Source organism: Salmo trutta, chromosome 23, assembly GCF_901001165.1.
Source record: "Salmo trutta chromosome 23, fSalTru1.1, whole genome shotgun sequence".
In the NCBI taxonomy this organism is placed as follows: domain Eukaryota; kingdom Metazoa; phylum Chordata; class Actinopteri; order Salmoniformes; family Salmonidae; genus Salmo; species Salmo trutta.
Window position 1 is genome coordinate 12933841 of NC_042979.1, and position 25979 is coordinate 12959819.

The following is a 25979-nucleotide window of genomic DNA, read 5'->3' on the forward strand; positions in this document are numbered from 1 at the left end:
TCCGAGTTATAAATTCAAGTTTATTACTTTAAAAGGCAGTTCTTTATTTCAATCACAATGTAAGTAACTGTATGACTGTTGTCTGGCTCATAACACGCAATGGCACACAATTGATCCTCACTCCTACATCCCTGGACAACACATGACCCCCACATGACTGTATGGCCCATAATACATATAAAAAGGACATGCTTTTAACACATCTTAAAACCCTATTAGATGCACATGTTTTACCACTAGCAGCACAATAAAGACAATGTAAATCATGGGACACACACACATAGGCTGTGTTTAGCACACACACAGAGAGAGACAGATCACAAGCACATCTGATTGCCTGTGGATATATTGAAATCCAAATGCTGTATAGAAGACATCACCAATATGAAAACTTGCATGCCTTAAAACAGCACAGAATATATAGGAGGGAACTTTAACTATTAAACATTTTAAGAAAATAGAATGTTGACAATTTGTCAAGTGTGAGATTGTATGAATACATAGAATATAGATAAGGGTTGTATGAATTCAGAATAGATGGTTTGTACATTTTTTAACTTATCTTTTTTACAAAACAAATTATAGATTTTGGGTTGGCTGTTTTGAGTATCCCTTTGGGATAAACGTCTTAATACACACTACACTAAAACAAAATTGATATTGGGCATGTGTGTGAGGTATGGCTACAATGGAGGTATGGCTATACCTTTTGAGCTCAAACAATTATGAAAAGAAACTAAACAATGGAAAACTGACTTGGCAGTTGTCCTCACCTTTATGGCTTTGGCATGAAACATAAAAATGGCATTAATGGGAAATACCTTGAGGAAAACGTTGTAATGGACGCATCACGGCTCAGTTTTCCACTACGCTACAATCAGGCCCATAATTGTCACCCTTGATAAAGATCATCAAAAAAAATACTGTATCAAATACATACAAATACTGAGCTACATTGTTGGCTCAAAAATAATAAATAGGTCAAAATGATTGGCACCCCTGTTTTCAATAGTCTATCGCCCTCCCCTTGTGAGGATAAAGACACTGAGCCTTTTGCTAAAATGCATTATGAGATTGGAGGGATTGGTTGGGAGGGATCGTAGACCATTCCTCGTGCTGTTATGGAGTGCCCTCTTCAATTTAAACCACTGGTGTCCAAGTCCGGAGAATGAGATGGCCATTAGAAAATGTTGATTTTGTGGTCAATTAATAATTTCTTCGTGGATTTTCATCAGTGCTTGGGGTTATTGTTTTGCTGGAAGATCCACTTACAGCCAAGTGTCAGCCTCCTGGCATTGGCAACCAGGTTCTTGGCTAAAATGCCCTAGTACTGGGTAAAGTTCATGATGCTGTTAACATGGGCCCCAGGACAAGTGGAAGCAAAATAGTCCCATAACATCAAAGATCCACCACAATATTTTACCGTAGGTATGAGGTACTTTTCTGTTTTTTAACACCAAACCCACCACTGGTGTGCGTGGCCAAAGAGCTCTATTTGTATTTCATCTGACAATGGCACTAGTTCCAATCCAAGTGCCAATGCCGTTTATCAAACTCCAGGCAGTGCTATGGTCATAAGTATTTATTTTAGTATTTTTTTGTTCATCATTATCAAGGGTGCCAATAATTATGGATCTGACTATGTTCAAGATCCCAATGTGCCTTGAATAAAGAAGTTAAAAGCGAACTGTTTGAAAGCTTTGGACAGCCAACTGTCCTTGTTGCGTAGCAGAGAGCACCAAGAACAAGCACTCCCAGCAACCACAAATGTTCAGCCACCTGAAATTGATCCAAGGCTGTTTAAATGTGTAATGTTGCAAAACTGTTTAGTAACGTGAATGTCTCCTTTTGAGGTAATCCCAGATAGATATACTCATACTGCTAGAGTATGATGACCTGCCTAACAGACAAACCGATGGACAAATCCCTTGGGTGACCCACATTTCGCAAGGTACACTTTCTGTAAACGTTCTTCACTAGAAATTTACTAAGACGAATTGAGTACTTTAAATAAAAATGGTGGCATACAAATAACAATGGTAACACTGATAAATGCTAACTTGAAATTAGTACTGATAATATATATATTATCAAATATCTAAGAGGGATGTTAGTCCTTGGGTTAAAAAAAAAAACTCAGTTGCTGTTTTCTTTGGTTGTCACAGTGACGAGTTGCTTGGCAGCCTTGGCAATGTCATAGGCACACTGGATGACCTGCTGCGTGACCAGCTGCATGTCAGAGGGGCAAGGGTTGTGGGGCGTGGCCTTCTGGCACTCCCCATGGAGCCTGCTGGCACTAGAGGTGAGCAGCCGCAGAGACCCTCGCACTGTGTCTGAGCATGGCCTCTGAGTAAAGGAGAGAGGAGGCAGGAGGTACTGTTGGCAAAACATAGGCCATTAACGGTCCTATTAACACTGCAGGGTAAGGAGTGGATTTACTGGCATTGTTTGTGTGATTGTATAAACATTTCTCACCACCCTGAAGAAAAGAGTGCAACATCTAACAACAGAACACCAGCTGAGCTAAGATGCAGGACATTCATTTCCCATCCATGTTTTCCAAACAAACAACCCTCCGGCTCTTGCATACAAAAGGAGGAGTGTCTCAGTTGGAGGTCATCCCAGCTTACCTTAGGAAACAGGATGGCCATCTCTCTCACAGCCACATGGATCCTTTCTGAGCATGGTACAAAGCTGAGGGGGGAGGAGGAAGAAAACGTCAAATAATCAAGTGATCCTTTTTCCAACGTAGGTGTTAGTAGAAAACTCTGGCCCAGTTCTCTTTCTCTCAATAAGACAGTTAAACAAATACGTTGAATACTTAGGAATGTTTCCAGAAGCTTGCTAAGCCATTGATCCCCCTACTACATAAAGACACTTCTTAAAGAACAAAAATCAGCAAGCCATGTCCTGGTGGAGGTTTATTAGTGGACAAGTGAGAGAATGAGCAGCCCTGGTTATGTCCACCATGGAGCAGACAAAATAGAATATACTGAAGTGTCTTCATTAATAGCAACCATGTGCTCCATTTGAGGAAATTGAACACCGGTACTGTATGGGTAATTCTTGAATTATGGTGGTAAATGCTGTCCCTTGACTTTGGCACCCTGTAAAAACACTTTAGAAAATGACAAAAACATGACTAATATGTTTTCTGTTTTATTTAACTTATTTAATAAGAGTTCTCCCGAGTGGCGCAGCGGTCTGAGGCACTGCATCACAATGTTTGAGGCGTCACTACAGACCCGGGTTTGATCCCAGGCGGTGTCAGCCCCCACGTACTGTAGAAAATAATAGGGGCTAGCAGGTTGCTGATGTGTAGAAGTATAGTGACTAGGCTTGGGCGGTATACCGTATATACCAGGGTATTTGGAAATGGACACGAAATGATTATTCAATACTGTAAATACCGTTGAATCTATTTAAAAAGTTTTTCTATAAATTATAATATTTGTAGCTACTTTTAAGTAAATACCTGTAGTCAACTTGAGCAATAAGTTAGGAGATTCAGCAGATTGCGTTCTTCATTTCACCCGTCACATATTATGAAGCTTACCGTAGTTCCCCAGAACAGTTGAGCGAGTCACGTGTTTGTTTGTAAAATGGCACAACGGGAGAAAGAGGAAGCAGGTGAGTCCAGCTGTGAAATGACATGGGTAGCGTTTTATATTGAAAGTAAAGTGTTTTTTTGCTTCAATAGAATGATCAAGGACATGAAAGTATAGTTTTACTTCTCAGAAATAGATTAGTGCAAAACATTCGCAGGACAATAGCTTCATTTTCAGATGACAACAGAAGTGCAATGCTATTTGGCAAGTAAATGAAAAATAAAAGGTATTTTTTTCCAAAGACGATGCATGGACATCATGTTTCTAATTTGTATCCTAGAAAGAATGTAGCCAGCTACATTTCCTATTGTTTTAATTAAAGTTAATATTTCATTTTATTATGGCAAGAACAGCTCAAATAAAGCAAAGAGAAACGACAGTCCACCATTACTTTAAGACATGAAGGCTAGTCAATCCGGAACTTTCAAAGAACTTTGAAAGTTTCTTTAAGTGCAGTCGCAAAACCCATCAAGTGCTATGACGAAACAGGATCTAATGACACAGGAAAGGAAGACCCAGAGTTACCTCTGCTGCAGAGGATAAGTTCATTAGAGTTATGGACATTAGACCAGTGGAAATCTGTCCTTTGGTCTAGTGAGTCCAAATGTAATATTTTTGGTTCCAACCGCTGTCTTTGTGAGACGCAGAGTAGGTGAACAGATGATCTCCGCATGTATGGTTCCCACCGTGAAGCATGGAGGAGGTGCTTTGTTGGTGAAACTGTCAGTGATTTATTTAGAATTCAAGGCACACTACCACAGCATTCTGCAGCAACATGCTATCCCATCTGGTTTGCGCTTAGTGGGACTATCATTTGTTTTTCAACAGGACAATGACCCAAAACACACCTCCAGGCTGTGTAAGGGCTATTTGGCCAAGAAGGAGAGTGATGGAGTGCTGCATCATATGACCTGGCCTCCACAATCACCCGACCTCAATCCAATTGAGATGGTTTGGGATGAGTTGGACCGCAGAGTGAAGGAAAAGCAGCCAACAAGTGCTCAGCATGTGGGAACTCCTTCAAAGACTGTTGAAAAAGCATTCCTCATGAAGCTGGTTGAGAGGATGCCAAGAGTGTGCAAAGCTGTTATCAAGGCAAAGGGTGGCTACTTTGAAGAATCTCAAATATATTTTGATTTGTTTAACACTTTTTTGGTTACTACATGATTCCATATGTGATATCAGTTTTGATGTCTTCAATATTACTCTACAATGTAGAAAATAGTTCAAAATAAATAAAAACACTTGAATGAGTAGGTGTGTCCAAACCTTTGACTGGTACTGTATGTGTAACTTTATGACCTGGATTGCCTGTCTTTGCAATTTGTTTATTTCCGTTTTGGCTTGTTAGCATATTTAGCTAGCAGCATCCATGGAAATTCACTATTACTTGTGCTATATTTGTTTTTTTAAGAGTTTTTTGCCACCCTCTTGTGTACTAAGCCAGTAATACGGTAAATACCGGGATGAGAGGACGGTATGATATGAAATCTGGATACCGCCCAAACCTAATTGTGACATGCTTTGGTGTATTTAGAGATCTATTTTGGATGCTAGACAGTGAACAAAAGTATTTCATATATTGTATACATCAATAAAATCAAAGGCTATTAAAATACAGATTTTCTTTACTAATACAATGTGTCTTTCAGTTTACTGTCATTGGTGTTATTGCCTTAAATCACAGATTAAAGTTATACAAAGACCTTGAGCATTCTCTCCAGCGGCAAACTTATTGAGGGAGGGATCTATATTAATGAAAATTATTAGCTAATCACACCCTTTTAGTCTGTCTAAATTTGAGGATTCCAATGATCGTTTGGTGTGTCTAAACCCAAAGTGTCCATTAGTGTTAGTCAATTTAAATGAAGGGAAATAACATTGTGAGCAAATTGATTATTCATATCACTTTGGTAAATTGGGATTTTCTGAAATGGAAGCTCAACAATCCTTTATAAATGATTTACTAAAAACTTCTCATTGGTGTTACCATCAATGATGTTACTACTCCTACTGGTGGCACAATGTTATCATAATGGTATAAATGATTTAAAGTAATTAAGTTACCCTATAGGTTAATTTAGAATGGGAAGATGTACCCAAATACATTTAAATGAAGAGAAAAAAAAGCCCAAATGCCAACGTAATTCAAGAACCACCCATATTTTCCCCCGTAGACTATATAATGTAGTGGAGTCTGTTACGCCCTGAAAATATAATCAACAATGAATCACTGTTTGAAACCAACACATGGCTTAGAAATCAGATAATGGAATACATCATAACTTTCCACCATTTCAATCAATAGCAATGTCTCCGTTATAACCCAGTAGACTGAGGACGCATACAAATTGGCAGGGTGAAATTCTTCAGCAGTGTTCTGTGGTCACCATCTGGAGTGAGGTTTGGCACACAAGAGAAAAAGCTAAGCAAATATGACACAGCTTTAGTCAAACGGGGGCCAATAGTGAGGGTTTGTGTTAAAGACAACAGTGTGAATTCAAGTGGATTGTATAAACACTGAATGAATAGCCAGTGTGAATCTGTATTTAATAAAAACAGAACCCCCACCCCAAACACAGACTAAAATATAAGAATCAAGGATTGCCTGTGTGTTGACATGTAAAAGCCCCATAGGCCTGTACAGTGCATTCAGAAAGTATTCAGACCCTTTGACTTTTTCCACATTTTGTTACGTTACAGCCTTATTCCATAATTAATTAAATTGTCCCCCCCCCTCAATCTACACCCATAATGACAAAGCAAAAACAGGTTTTTATTAATTTTAGCAAATTTATAAAAAAAGAAAAAACTGAAATATCACATTTATATACAGTACCTGTCAAAGGTTTGGACACACCTACTCATTCCAGGGTTTTTCTTTATTTGTACTATTTTATACACTGTAGAATAATACTAAAGACATCAAAACTATGAAATAACACATGGAATCATGTAGTACCAAGAAAGTGTTAAACAAATCAAATAATATTTTATATTTCAGATTCTTCAAAGTAGCCACCCTTTGCCTTGATGACAGCTTTGCACACTCTTGGCATTCTCTCAACCAGCTTGATGAGGTAGTCACCTGGAATGCATTTCAATTAACAGGTGTGGCTTGTTAAAAGCTAATTTGAGGAATTTCTTTCCTTCTTAATGCGTTTGAGCCAATCAGCTGTGTTGTGACAAGGGAGGGTGGTATACAGAAGATACCAAATAGGGCTAAAAGACCAAGTCCATATTATGGCAAGAACAGCTCAAATAAGCAAAGAGAAATGACAGTCCATCATTACTTTAAGACATGAAGGTTAGTCAATCCGGAACATTTCAAGAACTTCAAGCGCAGTCGCAAAAAACATCAAGTGCTATGATGAAACTGGCTCTCATGAGGACCGCCACAGGAAAGGAAGACCCAAAGTTAACTCTGCTGCAGAGGATAAGTTCATTAGAGTTACCAGCCTCAGAAATTGCAGGCCAAATAGATGCTTCAGAGTTCAAGTAACAGACATCTCAACATCAACTGTTCACAGGAGACTGCGTGAATCAGGCCTTCATGGTCGAATTGCTGCAAAGAAACCACTACTAACGGACACCAATAAGAAGAGGAGACTTGCTTAGGCCAAGAAAAACAAGCAATGGACATTAGACCGGTGGAAATCTGTCCTTTGGTCTGATGAATCCAAATGTGAGATTTTTGGTTCCAACCACCTTGTCTTTGTGAGACGTAGAGTAGGTGAATGGATGATCTCCACATGTGTGGTTCCCACCGTGAAGCATGGAGGAGGTGGTGTGATGGTTTGGGGGTGCATTGCTGGTGACACTGTCTGTGATTTATTTAGAATTCAAGGCATACTTAACCAGCATGGCTACCACAGCATTCTGCAGCGATACACCATCCCATCTTGTTTGGGCTTAGTGGGACTATCATTTGTTTTTCAACAGGACAATGACCCAACACACCTCCAGGCTGTGTAAGGGCTATTTGGCCAAGAAGGAGAGTGATGGAGTGCTGCATCAGGTGACCTGGCCTCCACAATCACCCGACCTCAACCCAATTGAGATGGTTTGGGATGAGTTGGACCGCAGAGTGAAGGAAAAGCAGCCAACAAGTGCTCAGCATGTGGGAACTCCTTCAAGATTGTTGGTTAAGCATTCCAGGTAAAGCTGGTTGAAAGAATGCCAAGAGAGTGTGCAAACCTGTCATCAAGGCAGGTGGCTACTAAGAATCTAAATTACAAAAAACATTTTGATTTGTTTTAACACTTTTTTGGTTACTGCATGATTCCATAACTGTTATTTCATAGTTGAGATGTCTTCACTATTATTCTACAATGTAGAAAATAGTAAAAATACAAGAAAAACCCTTGAATGAGTAGGTGTGTCCAAACCTTTGATTGGTACTGTAATTATTCAGACCCTTTACTCAGTACTTTGCTGAAGCACATTTGGCAGCGATTACAGCCTCAAGTCTTCCTGTGTATGACGATACAAGCTTGGCACAACTGTATCTGGGGAGTTTTCCCATTCTTCTCTGCAGATCCTCTCAAGCTCTGTCAGGTTGGATGGGGAGCGTCGCTGCACAGCTATTTTCAGGTCTCTCCAGAGATGTTCGATAGGGTTCAAGTCTGGGCTCTGGCTGGGCCACAAGGTCATTCAGAGACTTGTCCCGAAGCCACTCTTGCATTGTCTTGGCTTTGAGCTTAGGGTTGTTGTCCTGTTGGAAGGTGAACCTTCGCCCCCAGTCTGAGGTCCTGAGCGCTCTGGAGCAGGTTTCCATCAAAGATCTCTGCTCTGTTTATCTTTCCCTGGATCCTGACTAGTCACCCAGTCCCTGCCGCTGAAAAACATCCCCACAGCATGATGCTGCCTCCACCATGCTTCACCGTAGGGATGGTGCCAGGTTTCCACCAGATGTGACGCTTGGCAATCAGGCCAAAGAGTTCAATCTTAGTTTAATTAGACCAGAGAATCTTGTTTCTCATAGTCTTTTAGGTACCTTTTGGCAAAATTCAAGCAGCCTGTCGTGTGCCTTTCACTGAGGAGTGTCTTCCGTCTGGGGACTCTACCATAAATACCTGATTGGTGGAGTGCTGCAGAGATGGTTGTCCTTCTGGAAGGTTCTCCCATCTCCACAGAGGAACTTTGGAGCTCTGTCAGAGTGACCTTCGGGTTCTTGGTCACCTCCCTGTCCAAGGCCCTTCTCCCTTGATTGCTGTTTGGCCGTACGGCCAGCTCTAGGAAGTGTCTTGGTGGTTCCAAACTTCTTCCATTTAAGAATGATGGAGGCCACTGTACTCTTGGGGACCTTCAATGCTGTTTTGGTACCCTTCCCCAGATCTGTGTCTCAACACAATCCTGTCTTCGGAGCTCTACGGACAATTCATTCGACCTCATGGCTTGGTTTTTGCTCTGACATGCGCTGTCAACTATGGGACCTTATATAGACAAGTGTGTACCTTTCCAAATCATGTCCAATGAATTGAATTTTAAACTATAAAAATAAAGACCCTGAAGAAGGCACAGTGATGCCGAAACGTTGGTGATTTACCCAATAAATGACTGGGAGTTGATATATGGAGTGTGTGACTCTGTATTTTTATAGTTAATTCGCCGTTAGTCAGCACATTCACATAAAATTATTTTTCTGGGTGTGCGCCAGCTCATTTTTTTTTTCTACAATCAATTGAATTTACCACAGGTGGACTCCAATCACTTGTAGAAACATCTCAAGGATGATCAATGGAAACAGGATGCACCTGAGCTCATTTTCGAGTCTCATAGCAAAGGGTCTGAATACATATGTAAATAAGGTATCGGTTTTTAATTTGTAATAAATGTGCAAAAATATTTTTTTCAATGTTTTCACTTTGCTATTATGGGATATTGTGTGTAGATTGATGAGGAAAATGCTTTATTTGACACATTTTAGAATAAGGCTGCAACGTAACAAAATGTGGAAAAAGGGAAGGGGTCTGAATACTTTCCGAATGCACTGTATCTGGCATTCCAAAGGGGAATCTGAGACATCGTCCTCTTTGTTTCCTGCCAGCTGCGTTTGACACATGCCCCCGCCCCTCAGCACACAGACAGAGGAGACGGTGATAGTGCCTGGGAGACAGGGACCGAGGCCAGAGTACCAGGAGCCAGAGCCAGGGGGGGCCTGGAGAGAGGAAGCAGGGGCCTCCTCAGCACTCTCAGAACAGGGCACCAGGGTAGATAGACAGCCCTGGGCAGCCCTGTCAGAGCAGGGCAACAGGCTGTAGAGACAAGTCCGTCCGCGGCCGGCCCCCTCAAAGCAGGGCAGCAAGCCAGAGAAGTGGCCTAGACTTCCTGGCCTGGAGCTAGCCCACACCGTGAGGAAGAAAGTCAGACAGGAAGACACAAGGACAGGAAGGGGAGGACAGAGTGGGAATACAGGACAGTTAAAACCGAACTCAGGAGAAGAACAGAAAGAAAAACAGGATACATCCTCTGAATATCACAATTACTGAAGGTTGAAGGATGGAAAGGTGAAGGAACAATATTCCCGTATTTAGAACCGATAGGGCAAGTTTCACACAAACCTTTAAGTCAAGAGACCTTTTCTCTAACTGCTGATTGGAGTTTTCTGTGTTCCCCTGACCTTACCTCTCACGTTTGTTCTCCTGCGCGGCCCTCAGCAGCTCCTGAATATTCTTGGTGATCTGCTCCGTCTTACAGATGACGTCCTCTGTGCAGGGCAGGTTGGAGTCAGCCTCAGTCCCATCCTCCCCCTGCTCTGTTGTACTGCCATCCCCGAGCCAACTGCTGTTCCTGCCCATACTGCATGGGGAGAGGAGAGGTTCTACGGTTAGGCACTCCCTCACTTGTGGATCACTTTGTATATGAGCGACTGCTAAAATGTTTCCACATTTTACATACGGAAGTCAGAAATATACAATATTTTTGTACTACACTGCTCAAAAAAATAAAGGGAACACTTAAACAACACAATGTAACTCCAAGTCAATCACACTTCTGTGAAATCAAACTGTCCACTTAGGAAGCAATACTGATTGACAATAAATTTCACATGCTGTTGTGAAATAATGTGGAAATTATAGGCAATTAGCAAGACACCCCCAATAAAGGAGTGGTTCTGCAGGTGGTGACCACAGACCACTTCTCAGTTCCTATGCTTCCTGGCTGATGTTTTGGTCACTTTTGAATGCTGGAGGTGCTTTCACTCTAGTGGTAGCATGAGACGGAGTCTACAACCCACACAAGTGGCTCAGGTAGTGCAGCTCATCCAGGATGGCACATCAATGCGAGCTGTGGCAGAAGGTTTGCTGTGTCTGTCAGCGTAGTGTCCAGAGCATGGAGGCGCTACCAGGAGACAGGCCAGTACATTAGGAGACGTGGAGGAGGCCGTAGGAGGGCAACAACCCAGCAGCAGGACCGCTACCTCCGCCTTTGTGCAAGGAGGAGCAGAAGGAGCACTGCCAGAGCCCTGCAAAATGACCTCCAGCAGGCCACAAATGTGCACGTGTCTGCTCAAACGGTCAGAATCAAACTCCATGAGGGTGGTATGAGGGCCCGACGTCCACAGGTGGGGGTTGTGCTTACAGCGCAACACCGTGCAGGACGTTTGGCATTTGCCAGAGAACACCAAGATTGGCAAATTCGCCACTGGCGCCCTGTGCTCTTCACAGATGAAAGCAGGTTCACACTGAGCACATGTGACAGACGTGACAGAGTCTGGAGACACCGTGGAGAACGTTCTGCTGCCTGCAACATCCTCCAGCATGACCGGTTTGGCGGTGGGTCAGTCATGGTGTGGGGTGGCATTTCTTTGGGGGGCCGCACAGCCCTCCATGTGCTCGCCTAATGGCAGTCAAGTAGCCTGACTGCCATTAGGTACCGAGATGAGATCCTCAGACCCCTTGTGAGACCATATGCTGGTACGGTTGGCCCTGGGTTCCTCCTAATGCAAGACAATGCTAGACCTCATGTGGCTGGAGTGTGTCAGCAGTTCCTGCAAGAGGAAGGCATTGATGCTATGGACTGGCCCGCCCGTTCCCCAGACCTGAATCCAATTGAGCACATCTGGGACATCATGTCTCGCTCCATCCACCAATGCCACGTTGCACCACAGACTGTCCAGGAGTTGGCGGATGCTTTAGTCCAGGTCTGGGAGGAGATCCCTCAGGATATCATCCGCCACCTCATCAAGAGCATGCCCAGGCGTTGTAGGGAGGTCATACAGGCACGTGGAGGCCACACACACTACTGAGCCTCATTTTGACTTGTTTTAAGGACATTAAATCAAAGTTGGATCAGCCTGTAGTGTGGTTTTCCACTTTAATTTTGAGTGTGACTCCAAATCCAGACCTCCATGGGTTGATAAATTGGATTTCCATTGATTATTTTTGTGTGATTTTGTTGTCAGCACATTCAACTATGTAAAGAAAAAAGTATTTAATAAGATGATTTCATTCATTCAGATCTAGGATGTGTTATTTTAGTGTTCCCTTTATTTTTTGAGCAGTGTATAATGTTTTAAATCAAAAGTCCTACCCGGACTCCTCCAGTCCTGTGTGGTTTGGTGTGTTGTCATAGTCACTCTCCAGCATGCGGCTCTGTCCCTCCAGGCTACAACCCTACAATGGGATAAATGATCAAGTAAGATGATGCTTGTCTCTTAGTTTAGTTTGCAGACAACCTTTGAATCTGGTGAGAGAGCATTTGAACAGCCGCACAAACGTTACCACAGTCTGAACGTGCTTGATGAAGCAGACGGATCAGAATCATGCTCTCTGAACCTAAAAAGCCATTTCATATTAAACCAGACCTCAACTGGTTTCAAAGCAGAGAGGAAAACGAGGTAGTACGTTTGAACCAGGGACCAGCTCTGTGTGGCATTAAGCAGTCAATGAGATCAAGATTCCTGCGGTACGGGTAAGGGCTTCAGTACAGATGGTTGTCCACCCCCTATGGCTGGTAAACACTGTTCACACTACAATGAACCATGACATTCTGTATTCCTTGTCTGTTTCAACAACCCTGTAGCCTTCTGACAGGATGTATGGAAACACCAGTGTACATGTCGTGTTTCGGGGCCTTTGAAAACACACAGACACCCATGTATAGCTCTGGCATTTCTAAAACCAGAGAGTTTCTTCAGGTATTCGACACGGCAGTGCTGGCTGGGGGAATAAGGGTTAGTGAAGAACAGCAGCAGCAAAGTGGTGCATGCAGCCAGCCATACCATGCGGAGAGGAGGCAGTGAGGTACAGCAGCAGTTGAAGGATAGAGTATGAGGTGGTGGTACAGGAGAAGAGGAAGTGGAAAAGCAGAGGGGATAGCACCCCTTCCCTGGGGCAGCTGCCCCCATCCTCTCAGAGGGAAGATTCGGTACTTAACCCTTCGAGCTCGCTCGTCCCGCGACCAGGACAGGGAGGAGGGGAAGGTAGGGAGGGAGGACGAGGCGTTCCCCAAAGGACCCCTCCCAATCTAGAAAGGGTTCAAACCAAGTTTACATAAAGGGCGTTGACTGTATCCTACAGGAGGGGGCGGGGATAAATGCACAAACAAAAACTGAATTGCCACAAACCAAACCAAATACGCTTAAAATAATTACCACAAACCAAAAACTCTGAAGGCAACGGTCCACAGTGAATGGCATAGAACAGTCCAGGAGGGAGTGGTGTGAGCGACCTCTGAACTTACGTTTGTAGGGAGGGGCTGGACGGTGAGGCTGTCGTCACGGCGAGGTGGCTCGCCCCTGTGGGGATACTGCCTCATGGCCGAGCCCGTCTCATACATGGACATGGGGCGGCCTCCGGGGAGAGGGGGGCGGCCGGAGAGGTCCTGGGGGTGCTGCTGGCCACTGGGTGTCTGCCATCTCAGGGAGGACTTCTCAGTCTGCAGGGAGTTCAGCTGGAGGGGACAGAAGTTCAGAACAGCTTTATTTCTGTGTAATAGCCCAAAAAAAATAAAAAGGCCTGCGTGTGAAACCTAGGGCTATCATACCATGGAGGATGTGAGCATATCAGTGCAGGTTTGGATGGAGAAAAATCTCTCTATCCAGACTCTCCATGACCAGGCAGCTGCACTTCCACTGTGTTTTCACTTCCTTTTCTGTAAATAGCCCTGGTCTGGTCACGAAGGACACTCCCAGACTATTGTTCTCAACTTCTCATGAGAAAACAACAAACCAGCTGCTTCCTTGAATGAGCTAAAGGTTCCTGTCATGTATGGATTACAATCTGAATGTGTTCAACCAAATACCTATTTGCATTGACAACATAAGAAACATGAGAAGGACCAACACAACAAGTGGGCGAGTCACACAAACATCAATCAGCACAAAGCTACTAGACTTACTGTGGGATTGGTGGGTTGTTATAATGCCAAAGTCATAAACGTACCTTGCTCTGCATCAACTGGAGCTCCTCACTCAGGTGACAGTTGACCTTGAGCAGCTGCTGTATCTTGGCCTCAGAGGCCGTGAGGGCGCTCTTCACCTCCATGAACTCATGTAACGTGATGGGGCCATCAGACAAGTCCGACGACTCTGAGCTCTGAAGGATGGGGAAGCATGGTGGGATGGAGATTTTACAAGATGCAGATTTAACACCATTGCATTTGATTAAAATCTGTTCATACACACCCTGAGGAAGACTACAACAGATTTTTCTCATTTTGAGACAAGTGAACGCATAGATATGCTGACTTTGTTTTCGTACATTCATCGAATGTTTGGAAATGACGTAGAGTCGGGTATTTGTGAAAATTCTATGGTAATATGAATGGGAAAGCGTCCGTGCGTTTGGGCAATTAATAGACACTGCAGTAAATAAAAACGTATCTGTTTTGTCCAGGCCCGTACTCTACATAGACAGGTAATTGCTCACCAGAGTTCAGTAGGCCTAAACAAAAGGCGTGCTATTCACTTCGAACTGGACTGTGTGTTTACACTACAGGGAGCAGCAACAGCGCGACTTCAGATCATTAAAAAGCAAATCGCAAAAACCACCTTAACGGTTTTCTTTAAATACAGTATGTACATACCATGGGAGTCATCTCACTTTGGAGAACTTTACAGTTCTATTGAACAACCAAAAAAAAAGGTAGGCTCTCTCTCCCTCAGTCGGCTACTGTATGCACATCAACAACGAATTTGCTCAAATCTGGTGAGGGATAAACCGGCTCAAACTTTTTCAGCATATGGTCCTAGTTGGCAGTCCAAATTGCACTGATACGATTAGGGATAGTAGCCTACTCGCCTTGGCTGACGGAGGAAGTAGGGTTGCAGGGTGCAACAGCTCCTTTGAACTAAAAAGACAAATGTGTTTTAGCCTACTGTAGTTACTGAAAATATGGACACTGACTGTAGCATAATATATAATAATATACTGAACAAAAATATAAAACGCAACATGTAAAGTGTTGGTCCAATGTTTCACGAGCTGAAATAAAAGATCTTAGAAATTTCCAGATGCACAAAAAGCTTATTTTTCTCAACTTGTGTGCACATTTATTTACATCCCTGTTAGTGAGCATTTCTCCTAATCCATCCACCTGAAAAGTGTGGCATATCAAGAAGCTGATTAAACAGCATGATCATTACACTGGTGCACCTTATGGTGGGGACAATAAAAGGCCACTAAAATGTGCAGTTGTCACACAACACAATGCCACAGATGTCTCAAGTTGAGGGAGCATGCAATTGGAATGCTGACTGCAGGAATGTCCACCAGAGCTATTGCCAGAGAATTTAATGTTAATTTCTCTGCCATAAACCGCTTCATTCGTTTTAGAGAATTTGGCAGTACGTCCAACCGGCCTCACAACCGCAGACCACGTGTATGGCGTCGTGTGGGCGAGCGGTTTGCTGATGTCAACGTTGTGAACAGAGTGCCCAATGGTGGCAGTGGGGTTATGGTATGGGCAGGCATAAGCTACCGACAACGAACACAACTGCATTTTATCGATGGCAATTTGAATGCAGAGATAACGTGACGAGATTCTGAGGCCCATTGTCGTGCCATTTATCCGCTGCCATCTCCTCATGTTTCAGCATGATAATGCACGTCCCCACGCCGCAAGGATCTGTACACAACTCCTGGAAGCTGAAAATGTCCCAGTTGTTCCATGCCCTGCATACTCACCAGACATGTCACCCATTGAGCATGTTTAGGATGCTCTGGGTCAATGTGTATGACAGCATGTTCCAGTTCTTGCCAATATTCAGCAACTTCACACAGCCATGGAAGAGGAGTGGGACAACATTCCACAGGCCACAATCAACTTTATGCGAAGGAGATGTTGTGCTGCATGAGGCAAATGGCGGTCACACCAGATATTGACTGGTTTTCTGATCCACGCCCCTAGCTTTTTATTTTTAAACGCATTTTATTAAGAGGTCATTTATTTCAATAGACTGATTTCCTTACATGAACTGTAACTCAGTAAAATCTTTGAAATTGTTGCATGTTGAGTTTATATTTTTGGTCAGCATAGTATTTCTTGCAGTGAAACTATACACCAAATTTAAAATTGTCTCAGGAATAATAATAGATCTCTAAGTGTTTTGAACACTTACATTTTTTGAACACAACAAATATGTTTTCATTCAGCATCTTCAGATAATGAAAATGTGCGGTTAGGGACCGTGCAAACATGCAGTCTTTATCAGCGAAATAAAAGGAGACAATAGCCTATTTCAACCACATAAAATATGCATCCAAGTCTAACTTAAATGTATCAGATTCATGTTGGATCGTTTTTACAGCTTTTCATATCCTTGAAACTGGTCCAACTCATGTAATTTGAAAGTTTTGCAGGGAAAATCTTTTTGCTGTTTTAGTTAGGCTAATGTATTTTCTCCCCGGTCCCTACACATCCTCGCTCAAAGCAGAAATGGAAGAGATCTTTACTGATGTCAACTAGATTAGGCTAATTATTATTATTATTATTCTATTATTTATTTTTTGTCTTCTAGAGCAACAAGTAAAGACAGAAGAGAAGCTGCATATAGGCTTGTCTAATTATAGACAAGTTGGCTAACAAATAGCCTACCAAATGTCAGAAATGATATGGGGTGAAAGTAGGGGTGAAAGTAGCCTGAGTAGGCAGAGATGACTAGCTGGAACCATGACATGTTCAGACAGTAGTGGACGCAGTCAATCAATCAATCATTATAGGCTACACGTGTACCTAGTGACAATCGACAAATATCATTAGACTTTTGGTGTTTTAAGGTGAATGGCGGGTGCATAGTGCATCGTTTTAGATGCTGGAATCCTTATGGAGTGGATTGAACATGCGCAGGTAGACTACTTTTTGAAGTGATTTAATGAAAACATCATGCCGGGTGGTGTTCATGTCACATTAAAAGGAATTATAGCCTACTTTTTTACAGTTAAATTACGTTTTTAGTATTATGCCCAAAAAATATGAAAGGGCGTGCACACATACAGTGCGGGAAAAAAGTATTTGATCCCCTGCTGATTTTGTACGTATGCCCACTTACAAAGAAATTATCAGTCTATAATTTTAATGGTAGGTTTATTTGAACAGTGAGAGACAGAATAACAACACAAATATCCAGAAAAACGCATGTCAAAAATGTTATAAAATGATTTGCATTTTAATGAGGGAAATAAGTATTTGACCCCTCTGCAAAACATGACTTAGTACTTGGTGGCAAAACCCTTGTCGGCAATCACAGAGGTCAGACGTTTCTTGTAGTTGGCCACCAGGTTTGAACACATCTCAGGAGGGATTTTGTCCCACTCCTCTTTGCAGATCTTCTCCAAGTCATTAAGGTTTCGAGGCTGATGTCTGGCAACTCGAACCTTCAGCTCCCCCCACAGATTTTCTATGGGATTAAGGTCTGGAGACTGGCTAGGCCACTCCATAACCTTAACATGCTTCTTCTTGAGCCACTCCTTTGTTGCCTTGGCCGTGTGTTTTGGGTCATTGTCATGCTGGAATACCCATCCACGACCCATTTTCAATGCCCTGGCTGAGGGAAGGAGGTTCTCACCCAAGATTTGACGGTACATGGCCCCGTCCATCGTCCCTTTGATGCGGTGAAGTTGTCCTGTCCCCTTAGCAGAAAAACACCCCCAAAGCATAATGTTTCCACCTCCATGTTTGACAGTGAAGATGGTGTGCTTGGGGTCATAGGCAGCATTCCTCCTCCTCCAAACACGGCGAGTTGAGTTGATGCCAAAGAGCTCCATTTTGGTCTCATCTGACCACAACACTTTCACCCAGTTGTCCTCTGAATCATTCAGATGTTCATTGGCAAACTTCAGACGGGCATGTATATGTATTCTTGAGCAGGGGAACCTTGCGGGCGCTGCAGGATCTCAGTCCTTCACGGCGTAGTGTGTTACCAATTGTTTTCTTGGTGACTGTGGTCCCAGCTGCCTTGAGATCATTGACAAGATCCTCCCGTGTAGTTCTGGGCAGATTCCTCACCGTTCTCATGATCATTGCAACTCCACGAGGTGAGATCTTGCATGGAGCCCCAGGCCGAGGGAGATTGACAGTTCTTTTGTGTTTCTTCCATCTGCGAATAATCGCACCAAATGTTGTCACCTTCTCACCAAGCTGCTTGGCAATGGTCTTGTAGCCCATTCCAGCCTTGTGTAGGTCTACAATCTTGTCCCTGACATCCTTGGAGAGCTCTTTGGTCTTGGCCATGGTGGAGAGTTTGGAATCTGATTGATTGCTTCTGTGGACAGGTGTCTTTTATACAGGTAACAAGCTGCGGTTAGGAGCACTCCCTTTAAGAGTGTGCACCTAATCTCAGCTCGTTACCTATATAAAAGACACCTGGGAGCCAAAAATCTTTCTGATTGAGAGGGGGGTCAAATATTTATTTCCCTCATTAAAATGTAAATCAATTAATAACATTTTTGACATGCGTTTTTCAGGATTTTTTTTTGTTATTCTGTCTCTCACTGTTCAAATAAACCTACCATTAAAATTATAGACTGATCATTTCTTTGTCAGTGGGCAAATGTACAAAATCAGCAGGGATCAAATACTTTTTCCCGCACTGTAGGTCCCGCACCCACTATCAAAAAAACAAACATTCCCAATACATTTGATTGACAACTAAGGGATATGCACTAACTGTGGATAACAGTCATTCAAGTTCAGCAAAGCGAGTCACATGCAAGCTAACCAAATTACGCCTGCAACTTGTAGCTAGCCACCGAAGCTGCCACTCACCCACTTGTATGACATGACATCCTATCCCTCCAACTTGCTAGCTACGAGACTCTGTGTTTTCAGCTTGCCAAATAAATACATAGCTAAATAGATAAGCTAGCCACGTTATGACTTGTGTTAATTGCCTCTGGCTAGTTTGTGTTGAGAGACCCGCACCTTACTTCCATCCAAACGGCTGAAGACAGCAAACAATGTACAAGCCGTGATTTACAACTATTATAAATATTTATTAGTCTACCAAGCAATGTATTGGTGAATTATATGAATTATGCAAATAGAACCCATTTTTAAAACATCTTATAAAATGTTGGTTTTGTAACAAACTGAATTTGATATTTTTGAATGATAATGTGTCTTTGTTTCATATCTGCAAAGTAGGTAAAATGGTGTCAGTTTCACATAATGGCTTTGCCAATAATATGTTAATGGTAATGAAAAACTAAACAAAAAAACAACAAACATGGTATTACCTTGGTCCTGCCATCTTTCCCATTCTTCCTAGAGGCTGGTTCCCGCTCTGGATCTTCATCAGACGCCACACTGTCATAATCTGGCTGGTCTTCATTATCCTGGTTATCACTCCCATGACGGCTGCTGATTCCCTTCAGGATGAGCTCTATGTCCTCTGAGGAGAGAGAGCAACGGTCAGGGGAGTGGACCACGCAACAACCATGCCATGGTGGGTACAGTAATGAGCTTTGTTCTAAAGTGCCAAACGTAAGTAAAGTCACTTCAGATTACTGTACTATACCTCTGGGACTTTTACAGGAGTTCCCCCGTTGCCGACGTTTGGCGTCAGTTAATATATCAATGACGAGTGTTGCAAATTCATGTGCGTTGAACCTCGCTAGCTTCTGCCGGCCCTGCAAAAGAAGACAACCTTATGATGCAGCTGTTTTGGAAGTTCACTCTTCAATTAAATGCATAAATCTCACCTAAAGGCTCGGGAAAGAGACCCACCAATTTGACATTAACATTGAATTCCATTTTTAGTTGACTTGCCTGGTTTCTGGTGGATGAGTACTCAGGGTTGACAGGGAGGAAAGGCACCACAGTTGTGTCTGTTACCAGAGTGCCGTGGTTCTGAGTCACCAGCCACACTGATACAGCAAAGACAAACCATAAATATACATCATTTGTTTCATATTAATAATCTATTAAACACACCTAGTGATACCTTTATCAAACACTTATAAGCAATCACAATTTCTGCTAAACCTACTGGGTCAGTCTTGAATTGCAGTGGCATTTGGGCATGGCATTTTAGAAAAAATGTTTTTAATTTAAATGTATTTGGGTACGTCTTTCCAAGTCAAATGATATGGCAGCTTAATTACTTTAAATAACATTGTGCAACCAGTAGGCGCTAGTAACACTAACAATGATAATGCCAATGAGACATTTTAGGTTATTAAAAATGTTCTTAAAATGGAGGCCACAGATGCCCAAATCTAAGGTCCCTTAACTAACTGATACCATTAATAATTTTGCTCACATTGTTATTTCTCTTCATTCAAACTGAGTAACACCAAGTGACACTTTGGATTCAGACACACCAAAGTATCAATGGAATCCTCAAATGTACGACATGATAAAAGATAGTGTGATTAGCTATTCATTTTCTTTAATATAGACCCCTCCCCCGATAACAGTTTGCCACTGGAGGGAATGCTCAAGGTCCTTGTAGATCTTTAACGAGTGATTTTCAAGGCAGTAACACCAATGACATAAAACTGAGGGACAGACATTACAATTTTTTTATTGAAATATACAATATATGAAATACTTTTGTTCACCTTTTAGCATTCAAAATAATAGATCTCTAAATCCCCAAAACATGTCATTATAACGCTACACGTCACTACTGTGACAACCAATTTGCTTACCCTAAGTACTTTAAATAAAATTTTGCAGTAAAAAAATACTTGCATTATGTTTTATCCTTGATAAACAGTTCAATATAAACAAACATGTGACGTGTAACTATTTGTCATTGTAAAGTGTTTTTTTTTTATGGTTGCATAGGCAAGGGCCACCAAATGCCACCGCAATTCAAGAATGACCCTACTACAAACAATCAAATGTCACTGTATCTGTTCACCTGCATCAGTTTCTCTTCTGTCCACTTCATCATAAACGTCCATGGCAAGCTCTTCAAACTGGTGGTTAGTGAGCTGAAATCACAAGCCACAGTAACATCACATCACTGGTATGTCTAAAAGGACCATAATAAAACAAAAAGTTAATTTCACTCACAGACTGGAGTTTTTTCTTTGCAGCTTTTGCAAATTCTGACAAATCCAGACTGCTGTGGACAAAAATAAGAAATAAAAAATAATAATATATAAATTACACACACACAGTACCAGTCAACAGTTTGGACACACCTACTCATTCAAGTGTTTTTCTTTATTTTTTGTATTTTATACATTGTAGAATAATAGTGAAGATATCAAAACTATGAAATAACACATATGGAATCGTATGTAGTAACCAAAGTGTTAAACAAATCTAAATATATTTGAGATTCTTTAAAGTAGCCACCCTTTGCCTTGATGACAGCTTTGCACACTCTTGGCATTCTCTCAACCAACCAACTTTTGACTGGTGCTGTGTGATATATCATCAGTTTATAAAGCAAACGCAAGACAATAAATTATAGCCAACAGTGGACATACTTACACATTTCTTTTCCATCAATATATGACAGCAAAGGGAGATAAACAATGGTGTGATAAAGGAATTATGTTTTAACCTCAGTTACTAATCCATTGGATGGATACACACAGATGCATTTCATTTTGGCTTATCAGACTTCGAGAAGAGGTTTTTGTAAAATGTTACAAAGATGCCTGAACAGCATTCTATTACTCCATAAGCAAGCAATGGTGTTGGGTTCAGTTCTTACCTGTCAGCCATTTGTGGAATTATGAAGTGCTGTCCGTTTCTATGATCTAGTAGACAAACACAGTCAGATTAGAACAAACAAACATCATTGTTCAATTTATCAATGAATCACCATCTCCCTATAACCCCCCTCCCTCTGCACTCTTACCTGGCCTTCTCCCACAGAGGTAAAATGCCAGGCAGTCAGTGAGTTCATACTGGATCTCTACCAGTCTGTCTGCCAGCTCCTGGTGCCCTGCTTGTCTGAGCGGAACAGGAATAAAAGGTTATGAGTCTTCTCCACATCAAAATTAGCGGTGGTGAGGTCAATTTCTGTTTACTGTAAATGCCAACCATAGCACTATTTATTTTTAAGACCGCTCTACAATAAAGCCAAGGGTGGTAAAGTTGTAATTTATTCAGTGAGTTGACACATCTGTAATCATGTATATTCTTCTAATAAACTTTAGTACTAGGCAGCCTCATAAACCGGTCTCTGTGAAAGAGTTGTGCAACAATCAGGGGTAATGGATTACTCCCGTGCAGTATAAGAGAGTATGAAGACTGCTTTACCTTGCGTAGTCAATAGGGGTCTTACCCCCCACGTCTAGGGCATCGGGATCCGCCCCATACACAGCCAGCAACTCTGCCTGTGACACCTGGCCTGCCTTAGCTGCTACATGCAGTGGAGTGTTTCCTTTTTCCTGAAGGACAAACAGGCCACCACCCCAACACAATAAGACACTGGACACTGTGTGGGCACTGGTGTATCAATGTGCAGGCTCATAATCATTCTATTATATATTGATACATTTCAGGCAATTTTTTTTACATACCGGGTGGAAGAAGTTGGCCTGGGCTCCCAAAGACAACAGTCTCAGGCACGTCTCCAGGTTCCCAGTCCGAACACTGGAGTGGAGTTGCTAGAGGAAACACCAAAGAGAGGTTTGGTTAGCTAACAGTTAAAAAAATAATAATAATAACTTGGCAAATGAATGAGCTCAATGGCAACGAAGCTTGCAATCCAGGGGATGTTCTGGCTGCAATCTCTCACCTTACTGAGGTCCTTCGTAGTGACACTGTCATCCTCTCGACAGGGCATCCGATGGACATAAGCCAGCATCTGATATTTGGCCTTGATGAACTCCGTTTTATGGGGACTGGAAACGGAACAGACACACACACTTATAAACCTCTGAGACTGTCCAGACAAACCTCACCCCAATGGCACTTTAATACAACAGAGAGGCCCACACTGATGGTGATAGATCATGGCGAGACTAGATGCTTATGCTTTGTCATGACATTGTTGAAAGTTCCATTGTTTAACCTTCAACAAAAAGTTTGAAATGTGTTCCACTCACTGGACTCTGTCCTGGGGGTTGGCCTTGCGTTTCCCACTCGAGATAGACGAGGGATCCAGAAGGCAGTGCTCCCAGATGGAGTTGGACCCATTGCTGTACAATGTCTGAACCATCTATAAAGGAAGCAAACACTAAAACCAATTGGTAGGGGAAAAACAACATTTGAAGAAGTCGACTGTTCTCCGATGGTAAAAGTAAAGATACCACAATAGAAAATGACTCAAGTAAAAGTGAAAGTCACCCCGTAAAATTCTACTTGAGTAAAATATACTTTTATTAAGCAAACTAGACAGCAAACCAGGGGCACACTCCAACACTCAGACATCATTTACAAACGAAGCATGTGTGTTTAGTGAGTCTGCCAGATCAGAGGCAGTAGCAATGACCAGGGATGTTCTCATGATAGTGCGTGAATTGGACCATTTTCTGTCCCGCTAAGCATTCAAAATGTAACTATTACTTTAGGGTATCAAGGAAAATGTTTGGATTAAAATGTGCATTATCTTCTTAAGGAATGTAGTGAATTAAAATGTGTCAAAAATATTAATAGTAAAGTACAGATACCCAAAAGAACAGCTTAAGTCAAATTACTTTAAAGTACTACCAAAGTACTTTACACCACTGACTGTTCTTGTGTCAGTACTGCTGTGTGAGGTGCTCACCTGTAGCTGGGAGGGGGGCCATGGCGTATGGGTCAGGTGTCGGACTTGGGAACTGTGTCGGCCCAGACCCCGGTGGATGCTGCAGCACTCATCACAGACCAGCACACCCCTGTTCACTGAGCCCCAACATGGGCCTGGAAAACACACACACACACAAGATTAGACTCAATATTACTGCAAAGGCTCCAAGTCCACACACAAACACCATAAAGACTAAAAGAGTCATGCATCCAGTGCACCAGCCTGTTCTCAGAGCTTTTCATATTATTCTGTACGTAAATCCGAGACATTCCATTTAGTGTGATATGTTGCGTTTGGTATGGTTACATAAAACAGATGGTTACTTAAGACAAAAATGAAAGTATGTTGGTTGGTCAGGGTGGATGTATAACACGAACATCTAGCAACCCTAAGGTTGCAAGTTCAAATTTAATCTTGGACAACTTTAGCATTTTAGCTAATTAGCTACGTTCAACTACTTAGCATGTTACCTAACCCTTCCCCTAACCCATTAATATAACTCTTAAACTTAACCCTAACCCCTAGCTCACTAACGTTAGCAACCTAGCTAGAATTCATAGCATATACGTTTAGCAAATTTGTGACATATACATTTTGCAAATACGTAACATATTTTATGTTCGCAAATCTGTTACATAAAACTTTAGCAAATTCATATTTTTCATTTAAATAGGAAAGTCAGTTAAGAACAAATTCTTATTTACAATGATGCTGGGCAAATTGTGTGCCACCGTATGGGACTCCCAATCACGGCCGGATGTGATACAGCCTGGATTCGAACCAGGGGCTGTAGTGACGCGTCTTGCACTGAGATGCAGTGCCTTAGACCGCTGCGTTACTTGGGAGCCAAACATATTGTATGTTTGAAAAGGCATAACATAAAATACGAATTGTAATTCATAACATATCATACGAAATAGGTGAAACTGAAAGATATTCACAAATTAATACATACCATACAAAAAACGGATTTACGTACATAATAAAACGAAATGCTCTGAAACCAGGTTGAGTGTACAAATCATTCTTCATGCATACTTGTTTTATGATTTCAGCCAGACAGCAACTCCCTAGCTACAAATGTCATAGCTAACTATTTTACTTGTACACAATACAAACGAGATACACCCCAACTAACGTTAGCTTGCAAGCTAAAACAAAAAAAAACTCTTGTAAAGTCTAGCTAGCCATAAGCTAACCAGCTAGCTAGGAACAATAACAAAGTTGAGAACTACGAGCTGCTAGCTAGCAACAGACAGCTAAGGCTACTGTAGCGGACTTCCCCATTCTTATTTTTTAACGTAGATATATCATTGTCATAGCAGCAAGTATGTAGCTAGTTGCAAGCAACGCTATGCATTGCTGGAACTAACGTTTCAAGAATGTGAATCCTATTGAAAGTGAAAATCAAACAAACAAAGAGTAAAATGGCTTGGGTTATCATTCCATGAAATACAACTGCTAGCATAAGATGGCTAACTTGCTCGCTAAATTCGTAAGGCTAGCCAGCCATCGTTTAGCTTACCCGGGGCGCTACAATCAGCGCAGACCTGACAGTCTCTGTTGTTGCGCAGACGCTTTGACATCCCTTTAGCGCGCAAACTAGCCGGTTGTATAGAGAAAGCCCTTTAAACTATTCAATTCAACGGAAACTCATGAGACACACTATGCTAGTATCTTCTGTAGCTACAACGACGAGGTCAGAGAATTTGATAAGGGAAAATGCTAACTGTCTAGCTATCTCATTATCATCAAGATCCCCTCTCCAAAGAGCCCTCCCTGGCTCCCTCCCGTTATCTGACGTCAACAACAGAAAGCGAGAGGCATCTGGTTTGTCATTGAAAACGCAAACACCAAAATTCTATATATGTTTACGTCAAATTGAGGTACTACTAATTTATTTTGATACACCGCGTGATTATAGCCTATTATATTTGTCAAATTTCACATTGACTACAATGGAGAAAGTGGTACATTGAGGCTAATTGTAGGCCTGGCTATATCTTAATTTTCATTAGCTGTAATTTTGACAATATTAGTAAACCTAATGCAGATTAGGTATACTCTCATAATATATTAGGTGGAGATAATCACAGATTACACTGCAAAATAAAACAGTGGACAGTTAGAATATCTTGGAACAGTGGAATATCTTTCAACCCACACATTTAACCCCTTATGTTGTGTGAATGGGTGAGTGAGTGAGTGTTAAAGAGAGTGAGAGAGCG

At 42.0% G+C, this 25979-nt stretch overlaps 1 protein-coding gene across 4 annotated transcripts; it reads right to left on the bottom strand.

Moving 5' to 3' along the window:
* Positions 1-25560, bottom strand: LOC115159379 (ARF GTPase-activating protein GIT2). Of its 4 annotated transcripts, XM_029709027.1 has the most exons (21): positions 25277-25560; positions 23731-23864; positions 23069-23181; positions 22759-22864; positions 22541-22627; positions 22278-22408; positions 21874-21968; positions 21727-21772; positions 21501-21506; positions 21075-21126; positions 20920-20992; positions 19821-19918; positions 19570-19681; positions 19289-19443; positions 13997-14149; positions 13296-13505; positions 12990-13079; positions 12144-12226; positions 10236-10409; positions 2631-2694; positions 1-2346 (listed from the first exon to the last, which is right to left on the bottom strand). In XM_029709027.1, the coding sequence occupies exons 1-21, from the start codon at positions 25335-25337 to the stop codon at positions 2137-2139; spliced, it is 2253 nt and encodes a 750-aa protein (XP_029564887.1). In that variant the 5' UTR covers positions 25338-25560; the 3' UTR covers positions 1-2136. The 4 variants fall into 4 exon arrangements, with proteins under 4 accessions (XP_029564887.1, XP_029564888.1, XP_029564889.1 ...); XM_029709028.1 differs by lacking the exon at positions 21501-21506 and having other exon boundaries at positions 25277-25559; XM_029709029.1 differs by lacking the exon at positions 12990-13079 and having other exon boundaries at positions 25277-25559.
* Positions 25561-25979: the final 419 nt, after the last annotated feature.